The 23,186-nt window shown below is 35.7% G+C and overlaps 2 protein-coding genes across 4 annotated transcripts; both read right to left on the bottom strand.

Moving 5' to 3' along the window:
* Positions 1 to 975: 975 nt before the first annotated feature.
* Positions 976 to 6,160, bottom strand: LOC128012820 (holocytochrome c-type synthase). The gene is made up of 7 exons (XM_052595364.1): positions 6,063 to 6,160; positions 5,159 to 5,293; positions 4,954 to 5,087; positions 4,730 to 4,878; positions 2,745 to 2,864; positions 1,888 to 1,974; positions 976 to 1,805 (listed from the first exon to the last, which is right to left on the bottom strand). Exons 1-7 carry the CDS (start codon positions 6,136 to 6,138, stop codon positions 1,607 to 1,609), a joined length of 900 nt encoding a protein of 299 aa, XP_052451324.1. The 5' UTR covers positions 6,139 to 6,160; the 3' UTR covers positions 976 to 1,606.
* Positions 6,161 to 6,382: 222 nt separating this feature from the next.
* Positions 6,383 to 21,580, bottom strand: tlcd4a (TLC domain containing 4a). 3 transcript variants are annotated; one of them, XM_052596177.1, is made up of 7 exons: positions 21,265 to 21,580; positions 16,790 to 16,959; positions 15,462 to 15,551; positions 15,257 to 15,315; positions 14,182 to 14,276; positions 9,747 to 9,820; positions 6,383 to 8,874 (listed from the first exon to the last, which is right to left on the bottom strand). In XM_052596177.1, the coding sequence occupies exons 2-7, from the start codon at positions 16,942 to 16,944 to the stop codon at positions 8,559 to 8,561; spliced, it is 789 nt and encodes a 262-aa protein (XP_052452137.1). In that variant the 5' UTR covers positions 16,945 to 16,959; positions 21,265 to 21,580; the 3' UTR covers positions 6,383 to 8,558. The 3 variants fall into 3 exon arrangements, with proteins under 3 accessions (XP_052452137.1, XP_052452135.1, XP_052452138.1); XM_052596175.1 differs by lacking the exon at positions 21,265 to 21,580 and adding an exon at positions 17,043 to 17,192; XM_052596178.1 differs by lacking the exons at positions 14,182 to 14,276; positions 21,265 to 21,580 and adding an exon at positions 17,043 to 17,194 and having other exon boundaries at positions 15,288 to 15,315.
* Between the last annotated feature and the right edge of the window lie 1,606 nt (positions 21,581 to 23,186).

The following is a 23,186-nucleotide window of genomic DNA, read 5'->3' as shown; positions in this document are numbered from 1 at the left end:
TACAAATGACGTCATCAGAAACTGCTGTTCGTCTTGAGACCGCTTCATATCGGTACAAAGGATTCAAGGAGGTCTAAAAAAAAACAAAACAAAAATCCCAAAAACACAACTTACAAAGAAAAACGTTGTATGACCTTCTTACTGTTATTCTAAATGTGATCTTTTTCATTTTTGCAGATTGCTTTTCTCTGAAAATTCTCATTGTATTACATAGTAAGTAGCACTGTTGCTTTGAAACAACACTAATGTCCATAATATCCTAAACCATGAAATAACCATAAAAAAACAAATAGATATACAGCTTCACAGTTCAAATAACACAAGTAAATAAAATAAAAAGTTTAGTAAAATCATAAACCGCACAATTCCGTCTAATAAAGGATTATGTATGTTATGTATAATTGGTCTGAATCCGTATGACTCTTCATATATCAGTCAGCTGTTCAGTGTGCAATATGCATTTCACTACAGTAAGGCGAAAACATCACGTCAACATCTTTGCAATGAAGGTTTGTAGTTTTAGACAACTACATATTTTAAATAAATGAAATACCTTGCAGTGCATCATATTCAAATCAATACAATGCCATATCCATTGACTCTAGAATCACACCAACGTGGAATAAAATTGCACTGTGATATTTGGCATCAAAATAATTCATTATCAAAACCATGTTTTGAATCTTTGCCTTCCATATTACATCTTCCAGATTATATGCAAGTTTCACTGTTCATCTCTCTTTGTTCATGGGAAGACCTTTTGATCATGACTATTTCATAAAATGGTTAAATTTTCCCCTTACAAGCAGATTTGTGCTTGAGCAAGATGTTAAAGCCTTTATGGCCCTCCTCTATTTCATAGGTGACTATAGTTGATCACTAGTAGTCACTATCACTATTTTCTGAGGAAAGTGCGCCACCTACTGGTGTACTCCGGAAAGTGAAAAAGTGAAGTAACTAACAGTCAAGCACCTGTACTTTAAGACTTGATTTTTAATTTTAGATTTAATCAGATAAATACTCAGAAACACTCTCACTCAAAAGAACATAATTAGCAACACACACACACACACACAGAGTAATAAAGCAGTTTGCACAAAATAAATAAACTCAAACAGTAGATACAAGAAATGATGTTTTAAATCTGACAACAGTGAATATGGAAGCTGACCGATGAAACACATTATTATTTCATATGCTTCATCGAAATCCATTACATTCAAAAGCAAAAACCACCAAACCATTGGCTGCAAACGCCAACAGCTGCCAATCGCTCTCAACATGAACTAAAACACTCAATAATCAGCCTTCGAGAGAGAAAAACAACCAGCGGATATGTTTAACCTCTGAATAAGATTTCAGTTTGATAACCTTCACTCAACAAGCAGACAAAAAAAAACTGATTGATTTTAGATCCTCATCAGACTCACTGCGCTCTCCAACAGAAAGAACTCACAACCTTTAAGTCTCTCAATGTGCAACAATTTGCAAAGATTCATGTTTACAGTCAGAACTCAGCAGCACACAGATCCTAGCATACTGCAACCGAATAATCTGTGATGTCTTATAGTGATGAAGAACTCTTAAAACTGTTTTATACAGGATTCTATGATGTCCAGCGCCACCAGGTCACCCTCATCCGATCCCAGACGGCCTGCAGAGAGTCGAAGGCCGGACGCACGTCCAGGATGGAAAACTGGTAGGTGTCTTTATTAATATCGCCATCGTAGTAGTCAATGACATACCGGACTTCCTTTCCGCACCGATCTACGATCCAATCGTGTCGGTCGAAAGGCAGTTCATATCTACACAGAAAGTTTACAGACAAAAATCAAGCCCTCTGTCGCTTTTTAAACACTTCCTTTAGGATTTATTTTTATATCTCACCCCATCCAGTGACGTATTCTGGCTCTGGGCGAGAACTCTTTGGCTTTGCCCCCGAATCTCTTCAGAGACGGACCGCATGGACACTCGCTGCCAGAAACAAAGCAGATCACACTGACACTGACCATCCAATGACTGACACCATATCATCACCTCGCTTATCTGACAGCAACAGGGCATCCGAGGTGATGATGATTTATCTGATTCAAATGTGCTTAGCATCACAAGTTACTTCATTATCAGTCACCATTATTTCTGCTAACAATAAAAACAGAGAATATATATATATATATATATATATATATATATATATATATATATATATTCTTAAATGCAGTTTATTCCTGTAGTACTCTTGTAATCACTATTTGAAGAATAGAAAGTTTAAAAGAACAGCATTAATTTAAGTGCTGTCAAACAATTAATTGCGATTTATCCCATTCAAAATAAAAAAATTTGTTTACATAATATATGTGTGTAAACTGTGTATATTTATATACAAACACATGCATACATATATTTAAGAATTTTTTTATCATTTATTTAATATATTTATATATAATATAAAATATATGAATATAAATGTAATTTTTTTTTAAATATATACTTTATGTATGTGTATTTATATATACGGTGCATAATAAATATACACAGTAGACATACATAATGTAAACAAAAACTTTTATTTTGGATGGGATTAATCACGATTAATAGTTTGACAGCACTAATTAATTTTACATTCGATTTTAATTTAATGCATCCTTATTGAATAAAAAAAATAATAATAATATATATTTCTTGTAATAATAAAAAAAAATGTTTAAAGGCACTGCTCATGTGAGAGTTGTTGTTGTAGTTACCTGGCGTGCAGCGCCTCCCACTTCAGGATTTCCTGCCAGGCTTGATCATTGTTACGATTGTGGATCTGGATGATATTGGTCATGTCTTCTGGAGCAAGACTGTCATCCTTCCAACGCCACCTAGCAAAAAAATTTTTTTTAGTAATTTACAGTAATTCAACACAGAAAAAAAGACAAGATTTTCTTTCCAAAATGTGCAAAACAAGCTCTATTCTTTTCTGCATAGTATCAAAACAAGATCTCCTTTCCGAACAGTGTGCTGCTCATCTTGAAAGCATTTTAAGGAAACAGAGGCACTCCCTAAACAGAAGGCAAAAATTTGCCTACCGAATATTTGCCTGCCAAAATACCAAATTTGACCAAAATATAAGGCAGAATTTTGCATATACCACACTGAGAAAGCAATCTCAGAGTGCACAGCAACAAGTAAAATAGAAAAACAAAAGATCTAAGATACTTCAGCAGGGATGCATTCAAAGGATCAAATATGACAGTAAAGATATTTCTGAAGGATCATGTGACACCGAAGACTGGAGAAATGGATGCTGAAAATTCAGCTTTGCCATCACAGGAATAAATTACATTACAAAACATTTTAAAATAGAAAACGGTTATTTTAAATTGTAATAATAATATTTCAGAATATTACTGTTTTTTTACTGTATTTTTGATCATTCAATAAATGCAGCCTTAATGAGCAGAAGACTGGTGTTCAAAAACTAACATCAAGTTCTATTGGAATTAATCTGTTAGTTTTTGTTCTATCTAGGTAATCAAGTTACAGCACTAACACAAACATCCTGAAGGGAAGCCAAATGGCATATCTGGGGCCTGTTCTTCGTACGTCGCTAACTCAGTTAGCTGGATTTGAATGTTGACGATTTGGCGTGATCTTGGATCGTTTGGTTCTTCGAAGCTCATCCCGGAGCTGCTGTCATAGCAACAGGTCCGTAAGCTTAAACCTGCTCGGGAGCAGCTTATTTCATGTAAACAGGATTAGATCGCTTCTTTTGAACCACAACTGGTACCAAAATATGTCTGCTACCACCGCTACTTTATTACAAGAGTATCGTACTGATCCAGGGACGATCATTTTAAATAATAATCATTTAAACTTTTATTTAAAAATAATATAAGAATGCTGTGTAGTCCATAACAGCCTACTATAGACACAGCCAGTTTTACTCACTGAAATATTTATTTGTCATAAAATTATTACTTCATAATTGTATTAGAGTCTTACACACATGCTATACAGATAATAGAGTCGTGCATTATTTTGAGTGATGACTGCTATTATAAGAGTGGCTTGATGGAGCGCAGGAGATGCAGATAACATGATATTGACCCTTAAGAAACTTTCATTAATGCTGTCACGTAACAAATCTGTCCAAATATAAAATGAAATGAATAGATAATTTCTACATTGAAATAAAAAGGTAAAGACTGCACAACTATTATATATTGCGAATCTAAATAATTGTGAATCATGAAAAAATATATAATAAAATAAAAAAATGTTTCTATTATCTGTTTGATGTATCTATTATAGCATTTATGTAGTTTTGTTTGCTTGGCTGTTTCCTTATAAAAGTCCAGAAATTTGTCGGTTTTTCGTCATTTGTCATTTTTAGTTATATGACGTCATTACATTGCCGTCGTGCCACTAGCCAATCGCTGCACTGCTGATCATGGTTTCGAGTATCGATACATATCCCCAACACAATGAACACATGAACGCGCAATTATCTCAGATAACTCAATCCAGCGATACTAATCATACACAACAGGTGTGTTCGAAGAACCCAATTAGCCGGATCATGATTAGCACGATGATATCATCTTGGATGTGTCATTTGATCTCGGATGTAATGAGCGACGTACAAAGAACGGGCCCATGGTCCACTTAGAGCTCTCCAAAACATAAACAGGACACGTGTCTGGTTGTAAAACATTTAGGGACAGAAACACAAAGGTAAACTCACCCTTTCCGCAGCATTGCATTCCAAAACATCTGTTCAGAAGGATAAACCCAGTTCTGGCCTGTGCTTGATCGTGGGATTTTAGACTCCTCTCTTTTCACGGACAGAGAGAATGGCTGGTCCGGGGCGGGCACCTGATTTGGAGGAGGCATCTGTGGGACATGTTAAAGCAACATTAACACACAATCTCAAAAAGCATCATCTTAATGACGGGATTCCCAGCTCACCATGTTTGTGGGATCGACGGCTCCTTCAGAAGCTCTCATGGGACATTCGACAAACTCATAAGCTCTCTCCTGATGTGCTGGGCCTGCCGGGGGCGTCTGAGCCTGATACATGGGGCACTCAGGAGGCGGAGAGCCTGGGTTTATTTGACACATTATGAATAATTATTAAATACAAGCTTATGATAACAGACGGTGTGTGACTCACTTTTAGGGGGCTCTTGATGCATGGGACACCCAGGGGGTGGGGAAACCCCACTAAAATGAGGCGCTGACATCACGGACTCTGCCTGAATAGTTGGGGCAAGATTGGATACAGATGCACCCATGATGAACACCAATCCTGAAGAGATCAAGAGATCAAGAACACTGAAGGTCAAGTAGATCCTGCTGCATCATAACTTGTGTTATGATGTTCATAGAAAATCTACTTTATCAAAATCCATTATTTATTAACCCTCGTGTTGTTCTTAAACTGTAGGACTTCTTTCTTCTGACAAAAAAAATACATTTAAAATGACTGTCAAAATACAGACTATATAAGTATTATAAAACAGTTTGATGTTCCATATATGAATGTATGTAAAAATATATTTTCATAACACAAAGCTATCATAAGGTTTCTTTTTTGACTTGGATTATGTGGTATGAACTACTAGTATAGCATGTTTATTATAACGTTAGTCATTTTTGGAGCTGGTCACAAATATATTAATAATAATAATAAATATTATATATATATATATATATATATATATATATATATATATATATCTCATAGAGATTTGGAACAACTTTGCACGGTGTTCTACGTTGACATAATAGAAGAGATAAACGGACTAAAATGATATTCTGTCAGTGAGAGCACATCTAAAATAAATACTTTGAATCATTTATACAAAATTGTACAAAAAAAAAAAAAAATCGACTTTTACCAATCCCAAAATGTAATAATTACAAAATAAGTTACACAACATCATTCATACTCATATCAAACAATGTCACGGAATACCAGACCATATATTTATCTAAAACACCTTCTTTAAAACGTAGCCAGATTTTAAAATAATAATATATTTAACTAAATCTTTAGATATGACAGCAAATCTCACCTTTCTGTGAGTGTAATGTGAGAATCGGACGCTCTGCAATGTCAACGTGCAGCGCTACTTCCGCTTCATCCAGCATGCACTGCGAGCGGGGCGGGACAAATGCGTAGCTCATAAATATTAATTATATTGTGAAAGCTCGGTTGGTACTACATAAATGGGCATTTTGCTTTAAAATGTTTCTATTTGTTGAATATACTTTTTACATACTGTAATCTCAACAAACAAGTTGGAATAATAACCAATGCAATTCTAATAAATTAATATGCAAGATATTGAAATGAAGGAATCACCTTAAAAAGGACATACAAAATCCTCAAGGATCAAAATAAACATATTGCTTTATTGAGGCAAATGGCATAACGGAAGTGAAAAGTTAAGACATGTGAAGGAACAAATATTCAAAAACAGCTGTTGTGTCATTCCTCAGATACATGCACTTTCCTTTCATTATAAAGGGAAGATGATCCCTGTGCTCACCGTAGTTACAAATGTAAACCTTTACATGGCAACAAATTCCTGTGACATTAGTTTATGGAACAGTTCAGTTATAAAAACACACACAGTGTCATGATATTGTGCATTTTCACATTCCATTAAATTAAACATTAATGCCGAAGACTGAAGGTTTGGAACTTTATGCATTGAAAAGACTTTTAGTAAAAGTAAAATGCAATATTGTTCTAAATGACATTTAACTGTTTGTAGATACATAATTCAGTGTTTCCTTGGAAATGACCTACAAGGTTCTGAAAGTTACACTGAATGAACTTTTCCCTTCTTTTTTTATGCTTGTTTCAGATTATACTTAAACAAACAATGCACGTCTATTCATCCAGCTGGGTTTTTCTGTTGTTGTGCCACCATTTATTTAATATGTACGATTCAAAACACCCATTCTTATTTTTGACCTTTGGTTGGAACAATGGTGAGAACTAAAAAGATAAAACAATCAAAGTGATCGACATAGCCACATGCATTCCTTACATGACCATACAATGAACATGTGTTACAAAATGACACTAGAAGTAGAAAATAAGACGTTTATTTAATGAAACAAAAAAAGGCATTTTGAGTGATTGAATACGAAGGCAATAATAATAATAATAATAATAATGATTACAATATGGATTCCTGTATATCTCATGCCAGTAAAGACAATTCATCCTAGGTCTGGCTCTCAGAAATAACGCATTTCAAAATTCAAGTACTTATAAGTTCATAAAAAAAAAAAAACGCTTTAAAATTGTTTCCACACAAACTGCTTTAAGCCATCTTTCATACATTTTAAATCAATAAAACTCATGCGCTAACATCCGTGCCGCCACTGAATGCACGTGTATAGTATGAATTTTCTACACTAAATTCGTCATTGTGACAATGAATTTTAAAATGAATTCATAAAAGTATCTCTGTATTGTGAATTCTCTCATATGCTGTATATCTACTCCGACACATTGACGACTTTTATACCTTTCCGTTAAAAAAATAATAAATATGTCGTACAAACATTACCATGCTGTCCCAGTGCAAAACTGGGTCAATAAATTAAGTACAATGCAGGAAAACTATCCGACGTCGAGAAAGTCTTCGAACATACACGAGCTACACTTTCCTTTAAACCCATTTCCAAAACATAATCGATCATTTAGTTCAGTATTGAACAGATACACTGTACACACCAACGTAATTAAAAGAATTATCGTAGGTTCAATAAAATTACTATGTACAATGCAAACATTCAGAGAACAACATTGCCGCATGCAATTAACTGTACAGTGCGAACAAAGCGTGATGTCCGTTTCATGGGAGCGGAGCGAAATCTGAACTGAATCTGGAGCGAGTGTAAACAGGTTTCATTCTTAAAAACAGTTCCGTATTAATGCAACAACTGCTCACATCTTGTATATATAAAATATTTTGCCTGTTCAACCCACAGTTGGATCTCATTGGGGCATTCAATAAAATATCTAAAGTATGTGACATTAATTTTCAAAGAGTTTCTTCTTGAGTACACAGATTTTCCTCGTTTAGTGCAGTTGTGTGGATGAATTTTTCACAGTCAATATACGCGGCTTTGAACATCAGGTGACTGACTGCTTGGCCCCTTTGCACAGGACAGTGATTGAGAGCGAGGGACTGAACTTTGATGAATAAATAATGTTGTTGACCTGCCCACACAGTTTAAAATGAAAACCAAACATGGTTAAAATACAGTTCATCCAGCAATCTCGAACAGTGCATCGTTTGCACTTTTGGTGAACGGTTGGAAAACAAACACAAATTAAAAGTGGGACGGCCAGTCTTTTCTGGTGTACTAGATCTCAATTTGACATTTTGTCAGAGTTTCGGGTCTTAACTCCGAAATATTGCTCTGGGGTAGTTTTCAAAGTCTTTACCGGTCACCATCCCACCATAGTGTCCCATGAAGACCGTCAATAAGACAACGACCCTGTGTGTGAGCAAATGGTGTAAAATTCGAATGCCCTTTCTTTTCACTCAATCGGTTTTTCCATTCTCCTGGCTCTCGGGTTTAGATTTCCGGCTGGAACGCAGGACTTTGTAGCAGCCGCGGGCGATTTTATGCATCCACATGACGTTCATGATGTCCAGGCAGATGCTGGAGAAGATCCAAGCGCTTCGGCCGCCAAAGGAGACCCTGTAGAAGGCCTCCGTGCCATACACTGAACACATTCGGCTGTAGTATACTGGCATGACGGCGATCCTCACCAGGAAAAACACAAGCGCCATCAGTACCCCATTAGCCATGTTAGGCTTGGAGACTTTGGGGTAACCTAATACTTCAAAGAACCAGCTGGAAAACACAGGTGAGCAAAGTGACATGCTGTGAACTAATCTACAGTAGCATCATAACATTTCATTTGTGTCATTTCTTATTAATGACAACATGAAATTGCATTTGAAACACATTTAAAGGTACAGTTCAACCAAAAGTGAAAATGCACTCACCCTCAGGCCATCCAACATGTGGATGAGTTAGTTATTTTGTCGAAAACAGATTTGGAGAAACTTAGCATTGCATCACTTGCTCACCAATGGATCCTCTACAGTGAATGGGTGCTGTCAGAAACTTTACAATAGTCCACAAGTAACCCACACAACTCTAGTCCATCAATTAACATCTTGTGAAGCGAAAAGTAGCCAGTTTGTTACAAACAAACTCAATATCAATAATTATTTTTTGCTTCTGGCTAAAATACAAGTCCTCTATCCATAATACAGATTTTTCCAGTGAAACACTTGGTACTGTCTGAATCAAAAGAGAAATATGCACAGACTTTTTCACTGGAGAAAGCATTATTATTGACTATTTTGGTTAGAAGCAAGATTTGTTAGTTGTAAACACGTAGAGTCATGCAGATTACTTGTGGATTATTGTTATGCTTCTATCAGCTGTTCGGACTCTCATTCTGACGGCACCCATTCACTGCAGAGGATCCATTGGTGATCAAGTGATTGTACTGCTACATTTTTCCAAATCTGTTCTGATGAAGGAACAAGTTCATCTAGGTGTTGAATGTCCTGAGGGAGAATACATTTTCAGCAAATGTTCCTTTTTGGGTGAACCCAGAGTGACATCTCCTTGGTCATGTGTAGATTGGCTATAATTTTTGTCTAATTATATTGAATGACAGACAAATAACAAATAATCAGTCAAATACCTACCGTTGGTTTACACATGGTGTGGAAAACTCTGCAAGCAGACGGAAGTTAGCAAAATAAGGCAACATTCCTTGACCCTGGAGACACAAGGTGAAGAACAAACAAATAATGACACGGACACGAGTTATAGAAAAGCACAGACTTATGAATCAGCTCCAACAGTCTCAATATCTCCTGCTGTCAGGCAACAACAGTAATTTCTTCAGTGCCGAGTTATGATACTTCACATAGAGCAATGTATATAAAATAAAATAATAAAAAAAATGTAGAAAATAGAAAAAGTTTTTCTAGTAATATAAGATTTATTTTAAGATCAAATAATGCCCTTCAGTATTTATTGTCAATGTTTAGATTATTTTTTATGGAAAATGTAGAGGTTATAAATGACTTACAATTTTTCTACTGTAAAATTGCATACGTGTATGTTAAATAGATTATGAGAATTAGAGTGATTAGGTTAATATTATGTTAACTATGCATTTTTAAATACATACATCATGAAAAAAGTATTTTCAATCATGTACTAAATAAAGCAGAATTAGATAGTCTGCTTCAAACTAAAACAAACTAGTTTTTTTGTTCAGATTACCGCTCCTTGCCATTTAAAGTACCTGCATTCTTTTCTGTAAATGTACGACAAAACTATTCAACAATGATAATTGTGAAATTAAAAACCAAAACGGAGCCGTCGATAATAACAACCCACATTTCAAATAAGCCACATATCATCAGGCACATACAGTGGAGTCCAAACGTCTGAAACCACTGGTGGAAATATCTTCTATTTTGAATTCTTAATAATAATAAATAATAAATATCATACATCTTAAAATATAGTGTAACTTTCAATAAAAAAAAAGATGACAAATTTGAGAATATCTTATTAATTTGTCCTCCTTTTTGCTTTAAGTACAAAAGTGTGTATAATACCTGTTTTTTTTATATATTCCAGCATAATTTTAGAATGATCTTAAGATCATCTTGTGTTTCAATGGAAGCAAGAACTTCTAATCATCTGTACAAAGATGTTTACATAATCAATGTCAAATTTACTTAACCATATAGTTCACCAAGAAATTACAATTATCTTCTCATTTACTCACCCTCAAGCCATTCCAAACGCAAAAAGAAGATATTTAGAAGAATTTTAGCAACCCCCCCCCCTAGATTAGATACAAATAAAATCCCAGATTTTTAATGTGGTATCAGAAGTTTAGATCCCACTGCATGGTCAGCCATGCATGTTCTGTCAGAGAATGATTCCTTCTATAGCTTTTCCTTGCAAAGCGAGGATTTTTCAGACCTGATCCAATGAAATGTTCCTCTCCAAACAAGTTTTGACATTATCGTTCCTACAGCAAGCGAATAAACATTTGGCTTCTGGATAACACACCTACCTTAAGGGCTGCAATTAAAACACACATTAGCATACTTACTGCAAAATGGGACATATAAAAATCAAGGATACAAAAATAATAATCAGGTTTGCTAGCAGATGCATGCTGGTACCCCTAGGTACTGGTAAGTCCATACTGTAACTGGGCTTCAGTAACTGCTCAGAGTTCCATAACAGCAGGACAGCAGACAAGACAGGAGAGAGTCCATCTAGATCAGCCAAGCCTATAGCCCTCATCTCTTAACCCCAATAACAGTGACACTGGTAGTTTTTGCATGAAGGGTTTTGCTGGTCAGAGGAAGTGAGGCTGCGCTATTCAAGAAGTCATGTTAGGTGGGACAGAGACAGACTGACAGACAGATTCTTGGAAAAAAGGTGCAGAAAAAATGCAAAAAGAACGAACGACACAGAAGCAGCAACAACATTTAAAACTCGTTGGACATGCACTAGGAGAAACAAATCGCACGCTGAAAAGAATTAGATTTTATTGTACTTCTAAAAAAAATTCCTCTCATAGTTTGATTATAGACCTTTAAAGGTTACGTGTCAGTGCTAAATATAGCGAAACACTTTGCTCTTAAATGAAGCACAATTATTAAACACTGAGAAGACTGACGGGGTTTATTATGCTCTATATTTAATATGTCCTAAAAAATATAATGAGGCGAATATTGGAATTTAGTCTGAAGTAATTAACAAAATGACATAAAAAAAGTTCTGGTTTTAACGCTAATAGCATTTCTGAACACAGGAAACAATAACAACGAATGACATTTCCAACGACAGACTTAATTACTCACTGAGACCCAACAGAGACTTCCAGCTCCACATTAAATTACCTAGATTAGCTTGTAATAATTTAGAAAAAGGCTTGAAAAGGCAGTCATAAAAGTGACCAGTGACAGTATGGTCTACATCCTGACAACAAAATGCATGTTCAGGTTTGAGGCGATCCTCAAGGTTGCATTAAATCAGTGCAAGGTAACTGTAGGGTATATAAGCAACAGTAAAGCCATCATCAGTCGCTGCCCCAGATGCATTTTTAGGAATGAGGGGTTTTTTTTGTGCCGCCAAATTTTCAGAAATGAACACGCCCTAAACATCATTTGTCATGGTCATTCTGCAAAACATGTGCCTTTTGAGTGTCTGTTGTATGTATTGTTTGACTAGAGGTGCACAATACATCTGTGACTAAAATGAAATAATTATCAAGATATATGGCAGAATTACAGCTGATCTTAAGAAATTATATTGTAAAGTATAATCGATCTTTTTTTTTTCTTACCATTCGTGCATTTAGTAAACACATACCGTGCAAGCATGACCCAGGTCACTCAAATCTGTTAATGACTTTAACAATTAACAGCTTTTAATAACTTTTTTAAACTTAAAATTTCATTCAATAGCATGTATAGTTATTAGGTATAATATAACTTATTAATATAAGGTTGCTGAAATGACATCCCAACATGTATATTAATTTAGATGGAAATTACAATAATATGCATTATAACTTCTTTATATTTATGAACCTATTAACAACAAATTATTTGTCTGGTATTATTGCCATTATTTACATTTTCTGTAAAACACATATTACAGAAAGACCCATGCCAAATAACTGAGCATCAGCAGATGCTATTTTTTAAGCGTTTAGGTTCATTTTTAACTAATTTCTGATTCATTTCTATCAAAAGGCATGAGGAATACCCTGTGCAACATGTAAACTAAATGCATAGATATTTAGAATTCAGCTGAGGACCAGATCAACATGTTATTCAGCAAAACCTTCCCATGTCGTGAGTGTGGATCAGCCCAACAAACAAGCGCTTTCTGGCTGTTACTCATCCTGCAGTTGAGACGTGGATGTTAGGTTTCAGAAGAGAAAGAGGGAGAGTTTAGGAGGAAGATCGGCTCAAAGCAGGGGAAGGTTTCAGAGCATGCACACAGGAAACCCTCCAAAGGCACCACGGGAGCAGAGAGCATCAATACATGCACACAATCCAATCTGGTACAGTCTGAGCCCAAAGCTGGCCAGAACTGACCAACAGAGTTGCTGAGGGGGGAGTCAGAGAAGTAGAGGAGGAGAAAATAGACTTCAGCATAACCATCAATGAGCATTCCATGCAAAAAATACCATCATCATCATCATCATCATTATAATAACCATAGTCAGCTACAGAACCTGGTGACCTAGAGGGTGACCATACAACTAAACCAAAAGTGAACAGTAGTGCCCTCAGTGGTGCAGACTAGTGGTTAAAGATCTGGGCTGGCAACTATTTGGATACCAAGTTTAACAAGGACTATGACAACTAGGGATGAGCAAACTAGTTTCTTAGCAGCCGTTTACAAAAGAAAGGTTATAGTGTTAAAAACTAGACCGAGCACAAAAAAACTGCACAGAATGACTCAATAGAGATTAATAAAAGCTTTAAAAGTTGGATTTTTAAAACATCCGCCTAAATGTGTGTGCGTTGTATGTAATGACAGTGCTTTAAAATGCAACTTTTTTAAAAAAAAAACTGTACCTAGCAACCTAGTAAATGATTAATAAATAAAAGTGATGCATGCAGTCAACATGCCATTTAAAGCATCTAAATTGTTTAAAAAAAAATGTAAACCACTTAAATTAGGTGTTGGCTAGCTAAACTACCACGACTTATCTCTAATAATTAAACAAAAAAAATTATATATATATATATATATATATATATATATATATATATATATATATATATATATATATATAAGTTGTTTTTTTTTCTACAGATGAGGACACATACATTGTGAAGGACACTTTTACAATCAGAGAAGGTCACAACTCAAACATACAGGTTACTGATTTCCAGCTCTGACCTTCCTGTTTCTCTGTTTATAGTTTAGTGCTATGTTATAAGGGAACGCTGGTCTGGTGGAGCATCAGCCAATGAACACAGAGCTTTCAGCACCAGCTGCACACCTGACACACCACTGCTCACTCTTGGTTGTCTCTTTCCCATCTTGCCTGCATGTTCTGTTATGGGACAACAGGGGACTCACCAGTACATAGTAGTAAGCATACAATGCCGCCAGGTGGTGGATTACAAAAAACTTGTCTCCTATTGCTCTCCAATAGTAAAATATAAGCAGCAGATCTGGAAAACACAGAAAGAAAAAGGCAATAAGAGTCAGAACTGCTTTAAAGAACATGAATTTAGCATACAAGTGATTTAATACATTCAAATAACTACTAATAACACGGCTTACCAATAATATACCTACATCTCAAAAGAAAACATTGATCTAGGGACATTTGCACCAAAATTCTTCTCTGTGGTCATTTTAACCTATTTCAGAGATTTTCATAAAGTCTCTGCCAACACCTTTGATTGCTGCAAGGCTATATATATATATAATTTTTTTTTTTTTTTTTTTTTTTGAGAAAACTAACAAAAACGAAAAAACCTGCCATAAAAACATTTTCAAATATTGAAATGAATTTGAAAACGGAGACTAAAATAAAATATTATAATAAAAGGTCTAATTTAATTTTTATTAATAATAAACAATACCATCTCATTTGTGAATATTTGTTAATGGATTAGATAACAATAAGCAATATATTTTTACAGCATTTCATTAATTTTGTTAAGTTAGTTGATACAAATACAACTGTTAATTGTTTGTCCAAACTTAAAAAATAAAGTAACTAAATGTTAAAATTAACATTCTGAAATATTATCATAAAGCCTTTTCAAAAAATAATATTGGGTCTTTCTCCATCAGTCACATTTCAGCTTATGTACATTAAATACATAAATGCATTACACTGGTCAAATAATGTGCAACAAGTCAAAGGATTTATTTATTTATTTTTTTTTTTTTTATAAATCAGTGAATGCATTTAATACAAAAATCAAAAAAAAAAAAAAAATCAAAAAAAAAAAAATCATCCTTCAAAAACATGACATTATAATAGAGAATTACAGAATGATCTGCAACCAGGTTAATATGGTCAGAGACGGTAAAGCTACTGAGGCGTTTCTTTGGTAAAACTAGCCTAGCCTAAACTATCTACTAGAAACCCCCCAAAAAGCAATCAACTAAAAATTAATTTCAATTTTCAAGCTCTCACCAGATATGAGGTAGCCTGTAGTAATGCTCACGTTTATCTTCACCAGAGCAGGATCTCCCCTGTAGAGGTAAAGATGAGGATTACTAGAGATTACTGGAAGATCACCTTCAGTTCACAAACAGTTCCGGAAAGCATCCTGCTCATCTGTGGAGAGCAGCGCTTTCCCAGCATGCCCTTCATGCAGCGTGAGAGGTCGAGCACTCACCATACGGGGTCATGATTGACTGCCTCATCGAAGAACAGGATGTAGAGGCAGAAGAGGCCGACCAACAGGGCATGGAGCGTGGACACAGTCCTGCAGAGACGCAAAAGGTTTTATGACTTGACAGCAGTGTTAACTTCTCCCATTGAATAATGTCAAGTTGAAACAATCGAAACGGAGCGATTGGCTGCTGTCAATCAACTCAGCGCTGTGTCCTACATCTAAAGATCTCCTCCAGCTGGCCGTTCTCTTGACAGCCTGCTGAAATGAGCATTATCGCTGCCATCTTCGCCTCTTGCCAGTTTCTATACGCATATGCAGACATTAGTGATTTTGAGCGACAGCTTACAGCTCGATCTCTACAGTGTTATCTTCTGATAAGTCATTTAACAGGGAAATAACTGAAGCACCACTGCGAATCCTCTGGCGATATTTAACAAGCTGCCTGTTTAGAACGGATATTATAGTTTTAATTGTATTGGAGATTGAATTCTAAACAAATGACTCTTAAGAACTAGTGGATCAGTGCGAACAGTTCTTTTCAGTGAATCAAAAACATTCATTAAGGAATCATCGAGTCATTTGACCCAGTTCTTCTAAGTAAATATATAAAAATAAAAAATAAAAACGGTGTAATATGATTTATTAACAAATGACTGGTTGTTTTAAGTAAATCAAAACCATTCAGTATGCGGAGATATTGCAAATGATTTCTGACCAAATAATTCCATTGAGAATCTTTTTATAATCGGAATCCGAATTTTAGTAAATAGGGAATCCGAATCATTATGACTCTTATGAACCAGTTCTTCTCTGTGAATCAAACACATACAGTGCAACCAGTTATATCTTAATGATTCCTAAATGTATTCGTTTTGAGTTCTTTTTAATTAATCAAACCCACACCGTGCAACCACAGTAGTCCAATCCCTAAACAACTCTTTATAAGTAATTTATTTTTTGTGAATCAAAACCACACAGGTTGACCTGTTTTCTAAATGATTCCTGAACAAATTTGTATTTTGACCTGGACCTTGTTAGCAAGTCAAACATATACAGTGCAACTAGTTATGTTTATGCAACTCCAAAATTAATTAGTCTTCCAAGTCAGTTCTTTGAATGAATCAGAACCACACCGTGCAACCAATGCAGTCTGATTCCTAAACACTTGACTCTTGTGAGTCAGTTCTTTTTAGTGAATCAAACACATACAGCTTACAGTTACTCTTTTAAACTTAAGAAACACTGAACATGAGAAGGTAATACATGGAAAGAGAAATGCAGAACTAGTCCCAGCACTCCAACAGACGGCACAAATCATGTTTGTGTACCTTGAGTTCCACTCGATCTTCTGTTTGTGGGAGAGTTTGAGGAAGCCAGGGCTGATTCTGGACGATACCCAGGGGCTCACGCTGTGAAAAAGCCACTGGAAAGTGCAAAAACTCACCACCGAGATGAGCAGGATCAGCTGGCTGAAGGGGTCCATGGCCACCCGACCCCACTGAAAGAGAAAGAGCAGAAAAACACTTTAGAATAAGACACGAACATCAATGTCCCGTTGAAATCACACGACGGAAAACTCACCGTTCCAGGAGAAAAGCAAAGTAAATGTTTAACAGACATGCCCTCTACCATTACTGTGCTAGCAAAGGGAAACGAGGTGATGCAAAACCCACGTCTTTATCTGCACTCATAAAACGAATAAAGGCTGTGGGAAGTGTCACAGTATCAGTCCTCTCAGACTTAGTTAAAGCATCATATTGGTTGATATTATTGCTGCCAGGAGTGATGCAAGACTTGGTTGACCATTCCAAAATCTCAGACGTGTTACACATAATGGTTGGACAACTGTTCCGGAGTCAAAAGTGGGCTTCAGTGTCATAAATGGCATTAGACGTTATCCTTTATAAAAGTACTGTATGTACAGATCATATTGAGCTTAGCTCTAAATGTCAACCTTGTCCTCGTCATGTTTTCAAACAGTTTCTCTTGCAGTCTGGTGCAGTGATTGTGCACCAGAAAAACATGTCCCCTTTGAGGCACAAAGTTAGAAAGCAGTGATCCATAATGATAAACCTTGGGCTAAAATAATCACAGCGTTTCAATCATTCAGCACAAAGAGCAAAAGACATACAGTAGATCGAATTCATGCTCGCCTGCGCTTTTCTCACTTCCTGTACAAAGTGTCTTTCATGCACTCAGGGGAAAAAAAGGTACAAAATTCGTAACTGGAGCAGTAACTACTAATGTATACCATTTAAGTACAGATATGTATCATTTAGGTAATACTATATGCATCTTTAAGTTAACATCTTGCATCCTTTAGGGGTAAATCAGGTACAAAGGTGTACCTTCTGAAAAGGTAGCATCCCAGTGGCAACTTTTGTACCTTTTTTCCTGCAAGTGTATATGGTTAATCATCTGAGGAAAAAGGCACTGGGTTAATGTTTAAATGGTTAGCTGGACTAAATCTAGTTAGAGGTTAGACCATATCAAATATCACATCACTTGATTAAACCTTTCATCTGTAAACAAGCATTTAATTCACTGTATCATTCAATAATTGGCACTACAACACATTAAAATAATAAAATAATAATAACAATATACATATAATTATATATACAATATTACTAATATCAGTACATATATATCCTTGAGACCGGGAAATTCAAGAAACCTCAAGGAAGAAGGGTTGTTTTACAAGACATCTTCCACAAGGCATCTAATAGCTCATAACATATCCTGCTGATCTACTTTCAAGACCTCTGGCCCATAACAGCTAATGGAAAACATGAATCGCACTCTTACCTGAGGCTAAAAGTGTTCAAAGCACGAGAGAAAAACACAAAACATGAACCCATTGCACTGAGAGTGTAGCGAGAAGAAACTGACACACTTTTGAAAACCAGGAAATTGGACTTTTGTGGCTTTTAATCGGTTTACTAGCTTTAAGGTCATCTACACTATAAACATTCAGCAGAGAAACAATAATTACAAAAAACAACTCATGAATGTCCACTCAACATTGACACATCAATGGCAGATGTAGCCGTTAAACCATCATCTGCAGCACACAGTCTCTAATGTTTTTACATGTCACAACAAGCAGACTTCCAACGGTCATGAAAGGAGATCTGCATATCAGCAGAGATGCAAATGAAACAAATGAGGTCATTCACACAGGAGGTCATTCACACATCCTCACATGCCTTAACTTGCTCATTATTGCTAAAACAAACAATAGCCAATCCCACCTCCCTAAATTCAATATTCAATATCCCAAAAGGTGAAGTGTGTCATTTCTTCACCACTAGTGGTAACAAACTGTAGGGTTCCTACACCAGTCTCCCAATAAGTGGACAAAAAAAGCGGTTCCACCCCAAAATACCACTGGTTCAGCAAATGTGTCTACATTGGGTTAGTTAAAGCTGTTTAACTAGTGTGGTACACTAGTTTTTTTTTTTTGCAGAGAAGTTGTCCTGTTTGTTATGATTGTAGACGTAAGCATAATCTATAAATCATTGATTACAAACAAACTATACCGTGCTATATTTATTAACTTCAATTTATGATGTGTAGTTAATGTAAAATTAGCATTGCCCGGTCTTTATTTAAGAAAATTATTCTGAATGTGCAAAACCTTACAAGATTACAGAATGCACTGTTAGTTAGCATTTACTTCCTTTTTATTTATTTTTTTTTTTTTAAACATTTCTTTATTTGCGAAAACTACTATAGGTGTACTACAGAATCAAGAAGTTTATCAAGTTACAATATTTTGCAATTAATTTTCTAATTTATTAAAATTAGAAAATGTATTAAATTTAATTGTAGCAACTGGTATGCATGTTATTTAAACGATATGGTGTAATATAATTAATATCAACTTTATAGCAGTCATCACAAAATCCATATCAGCCAACCACTATACACACTGTAACAAAGCTGGTCGAAAATCTGCAAACTTATCTAATGAACACATAACAAGAATTAAAGCGGTCATAATCAATGAAGTTGCAGTCAACATTATTTCGGATATGGTCAAACAGCTAAACTAAGAGACTTTGACATCAGCACATCTCCTCATGTGGCGATAAGAGTCAAAAAACATGCGGTCTCTAAATTTAGATGTTCCTTATGTAGCAATAGGCAACATGACCACATAGAGGAGGGGTGAGGGTGGGTGTACTATAGTTCCTATACGGGTGAAGGGCAGATGTCCAAAGAGGCCATAAAGCAATAGTAACAGGAAGTTCAGCAGTTTTCACAGATGAACAAGGGTGATTGCAGGTTTTCTGATCCATGTACATGTATCTCATTTGTGAACATGCAGTTTAAGAAACTAAAAGCCAATAATAAAAACTTTTGAAAAAAAATGTATGACTGGGTAGATTAACATGCTTTCCTTACTGGTGCACAGGTTTGTCATGTGGGTGGCAGATCACAGCATTGACAAAGCTGCACTGCTGGCATGCTTTAGTTTAGTGCATTGAGTAAATGCATCATAGATTAAGAGAAGCAGTGCTGCCCTATGAATGAAAGATCTGCTGCGTAAAGAAAGGCTCATAGAGCAGCATAATGGATGGATAGCTAAATGGATGCTTTATTAAAACCATGAGGAAACTGCAGTGCAAAAGCAGTCTGACACAATCTACCAAGTACACAAGCAAACATATGTATACAGAAAAAAAAAAAAAAGTTTTTTTTTCTTTTCTTTTTTAAAGGCCTGAAAAAACACGATTTAGAATTTGTTTTTGTTTTTTTTACTTATCACACTATCAAATATTGGCCTATATACTATATGCTTTATGGCAGATACCATGGTATAATGATGGTATCTGATGTCAATACCATTGTAGTTTCATAAAATTGATCAATGGATTGCAGATCTATTAATTACAAATTTGTTTTTGTCTTCGTTTTTGTCAGCAAAAGAATTTTAAACATTGCTTGAGTTGTACCACATGACATTTAAGAGCCAATGAAATCAAACCTTAAAAAAAATGGCATCAATGTTTTCCAAAACAATGCATGACTACAAATATTACATTTCTAAGAACATTACATGATTATAAAAGAACAAAATAAATCATTTTAATTTGGTATCTGTATATACTGTACACACATCACAGCTCTCAAAACTGAAAGTAAACCAAAATAAGGAAGAGCAGAATAAAAGACCTCAGCAGAAAATAAGTTTTTAAAAGTCAGAAACTTTTCTTTTCTTTTTATGAAAAATGCCGAATACGTTAAAAAAGTTTGCATTTAGCATGTCCATTAAATACAGAGAAAATTAATGTTTTCTATTCGCAAACCTGAACAAATGTTTCCCTTCATACTGACAAGTATTTTCACCGTAGACTCGCACGCATGAATATAAATATTCAAATATTCCACTCAGAGTTTGGCTTTTAGATGATATTGAAGCCTACGTTTGTCAATAAACTCGGTCATTTAACTCCAGCTGGTGTGCAGCATTGAACTGCATTGCTTGTGTAACACATGCACACATATAATTGTATACATTTGTGCTTAGATGAACATTTTATTAAGATGAATGCTTGCTGAATATACATCAAAAACCGCAATTCAGCACTGACAGCCTGTAGACACAAATCCTGAATCACATCTCTACTAAAGCTATGTAAAAAACATTGCGATGGACGGATATTGACTCGTGTTATCAACATGCCTGCTGCTTTCTTTAGGCCAAATCATAACGCAATACTGACTGAAAACACAACGCTTGTGCATTAAAATATGATCTAATATAACGAAATAAATGCGTTAACCATATGTTTACCTCTTATCGATCATCAATGGTATCGTCTGCTGGCTAGTTGTGCATGGTGTCTGAAAACATGGTCTGATATGAAACAAATCCTTGTTTTTCGTCAATTAGACACATGCATGATTTTCCTCCCTCCACGGCGATATGAAATGCATGATTTCATATCAAACAGATAAAACTGGTGGTCCTTATAATAATCTCAATCTGCGATGATTCGAGTGGGTTTTATAGCGCGCGTCGTTGAGAGCATGTTGAGAATGATTGCTGTATGTGGTGGTGGAAGTAAGGGAACGAGAGGATCCAATTTCAGCTTCATTCTTAAAGAGATATTCACACACGGATATTGTCATCTGTTGTGGTGGGAAGTTTGATTCATCAGCGAGTCGAGTCTTTTAAATGTTATTCACTAACAGGATTCATTCAGGGGCCGTTTCTGCAGGTTATCGTTACACCAGTAACATTAGGTGGCAAAAAAAAATAAAAAAAAAATCTGAGTGACTGAATCATTCTCTCAACTAATTTGTTTAAAAAAAAAACAGTCTTCAGGAAATGTAATAAGAATTTTCCCTGCAAAGAAAAACTCTCCTCCATTAGTCCGCTGCCGGGTTTCATCGAGCTTCGTTTAGTAGATCCAACCAATGTGATGCTTTCTTACAGTCCGCTATTGGCTCGTGAGTCAGGAAAAGAGTCAGTGCCTAAGTGAACGAAAAAGTTAAAGGGTTAAAGGGTTAGTTCACCCCAAATTGAAAATGATGTCATTAATTATTCATCCTCATGTTCTGAGCTCAAATTAAGATATTTTTTAATGAAATCTGAGAGCTCTCTGATAGACAGCAATGCACCAGCAATGTCCCATTCCAGAAACATAGTAAGGACATCGGTAAAGCAGTCCATAGCCCCTTTCACACTGCACGTTGGACCCGGAAAATTAACGGGTCACCTTCTGTGTGAATGCAGACACGTCCAGGATTAATTCAGGATTGAACCCGGGTCGGGGACCTAGTAACATTGCCGGGTTCAGTCCCGGAATGAGCTCTATGTGAACAAAAGCCAGAACCAATGCTGTAAAAGGTGTGACATAATGATGACACTTTTAGCGGGTGTTTTGAAGGCAGATCAATGTTCGCAACTAAAAAAATATGTGCAAACTGTAATAAAGCAGAGATCAGTTAGCTCCTCACTATCCGTGCTGAATCTGAGATCCTTCTCCAGCTTAAGTGAAAGTTAACGTGCGTTAACTTTCACATCCTGATGTCACGTGTCTTTACGGGACCATTACGGGTTGTGTGTGAAACACAGTCTATGGTGTGAATGCACGCACATATTTTTGGTAATCACTGGCAGTGTGAAAAGGGCAAAATCTAGTGACCCGGGAACAATTGCCGGGACATATTACACATGTATTTTCCGTAATGGCAACGTGAAAGGTGCTCATGTGTCATCAGTGGCTCAACTTCAATTATATGAAGCTATGAGTCCAGAATATGACATCATTGCTCATGTGACATCAGTGGCTCAACTTCAATTATATGAAGCTACGAGTCCAGAATACTTTTTGTGCACAAAGAAAACAAAAGAACATAATTTATTCAACAATTCTACATTAACAATTCTTAATAAAATTATGTTGTGTCATTTTGGGGTAAACTATCCCTTTAAGAGTCGAGAACAATTTGCTCACCTAAAAGATTAATTAGACACAACCTATTCGTTCACGACACTCGTGAAGACCTCTCTTTGATTTTTGTTGTTCGTAAATGTAACTAAGCACTGAAATTTTAAAGTTGATGCCAGGAGTCTTTTTCTTCAGAGGATTAACTTGCACGGATCAATCGGTTACATCAAGACTAGCAATGTGCTATTTTGATTTCATGCGGACTTTAATAATAGTATTAGAACATTATTTAGTACATCCCCAAGTATAAAGGTTCCTT

Source organism: Carassius gibelio, chromosome B24 (genome assembly GCF_023724105.1).
Source record: "Carassius gibelio isolate Cgi1373 ecotype wild population from Czech Republic chromosome B24, carGib1.2-hapl.c, whole genome shotgun sequence".
Lineage (NCBI taxonomy): Eukaryota > Metazoa > Chordata > Actinopteri > Cypriniformes > Cyprinidae > Carassius > Carassius gibelio.
Note: the sequence above shows the minus strand (reverse complement) of the source record. Positions and strands in the feature narration are given on the sequence as shown.

Excerpts from the sequence above, each read along its gene's own strand:
- LOC128012820 (XM_052595364.1), bottom strand. The coding sequence starts at position 6,138 with ATGCTGGATGAAGCGGAAGTAGCGCTGCACGTTGACATTGCAGAGCGT. Across the intron at positions 5,294-6,062 it reads CACATTACACTCACAGAAAG|GATTGGTGTTCATCATGGGT; the intron begins GTGAGATTTGCT and ends TGATCTCTTCAG. Across the intron at positions 1,806-1,887 it reads AGAATACGTCACTGGATGGG|ATATGAACTGCCTTTCGACC; the intron begins GTGAGATATAAA and ends CTTTCTGTGTAG.
- tlcd4a (XM_052596175.1), bottom strand. The coding sequence starts at position 17,093 with ATGGTAGAGGGCATGTCTGTTAAACATTTACTTTGCTTTTCTCCTGGA. Across the intron at positions 15,552-16,789 it reads AAGATCGAGTGGAACTCAAG|GACTGTGTCCACGCTCCATG; the intron begins GTACACAAACAT and ends GCGTCTCTGCAG. Across the intron at positions 14,277-15,256 it reads TACAGGCTACCTCATATCTG|ATCTGCTGCTTATATTTTAC; the intron begins GTGAGAGCTTGA and ends TGTGTTTTCCAG.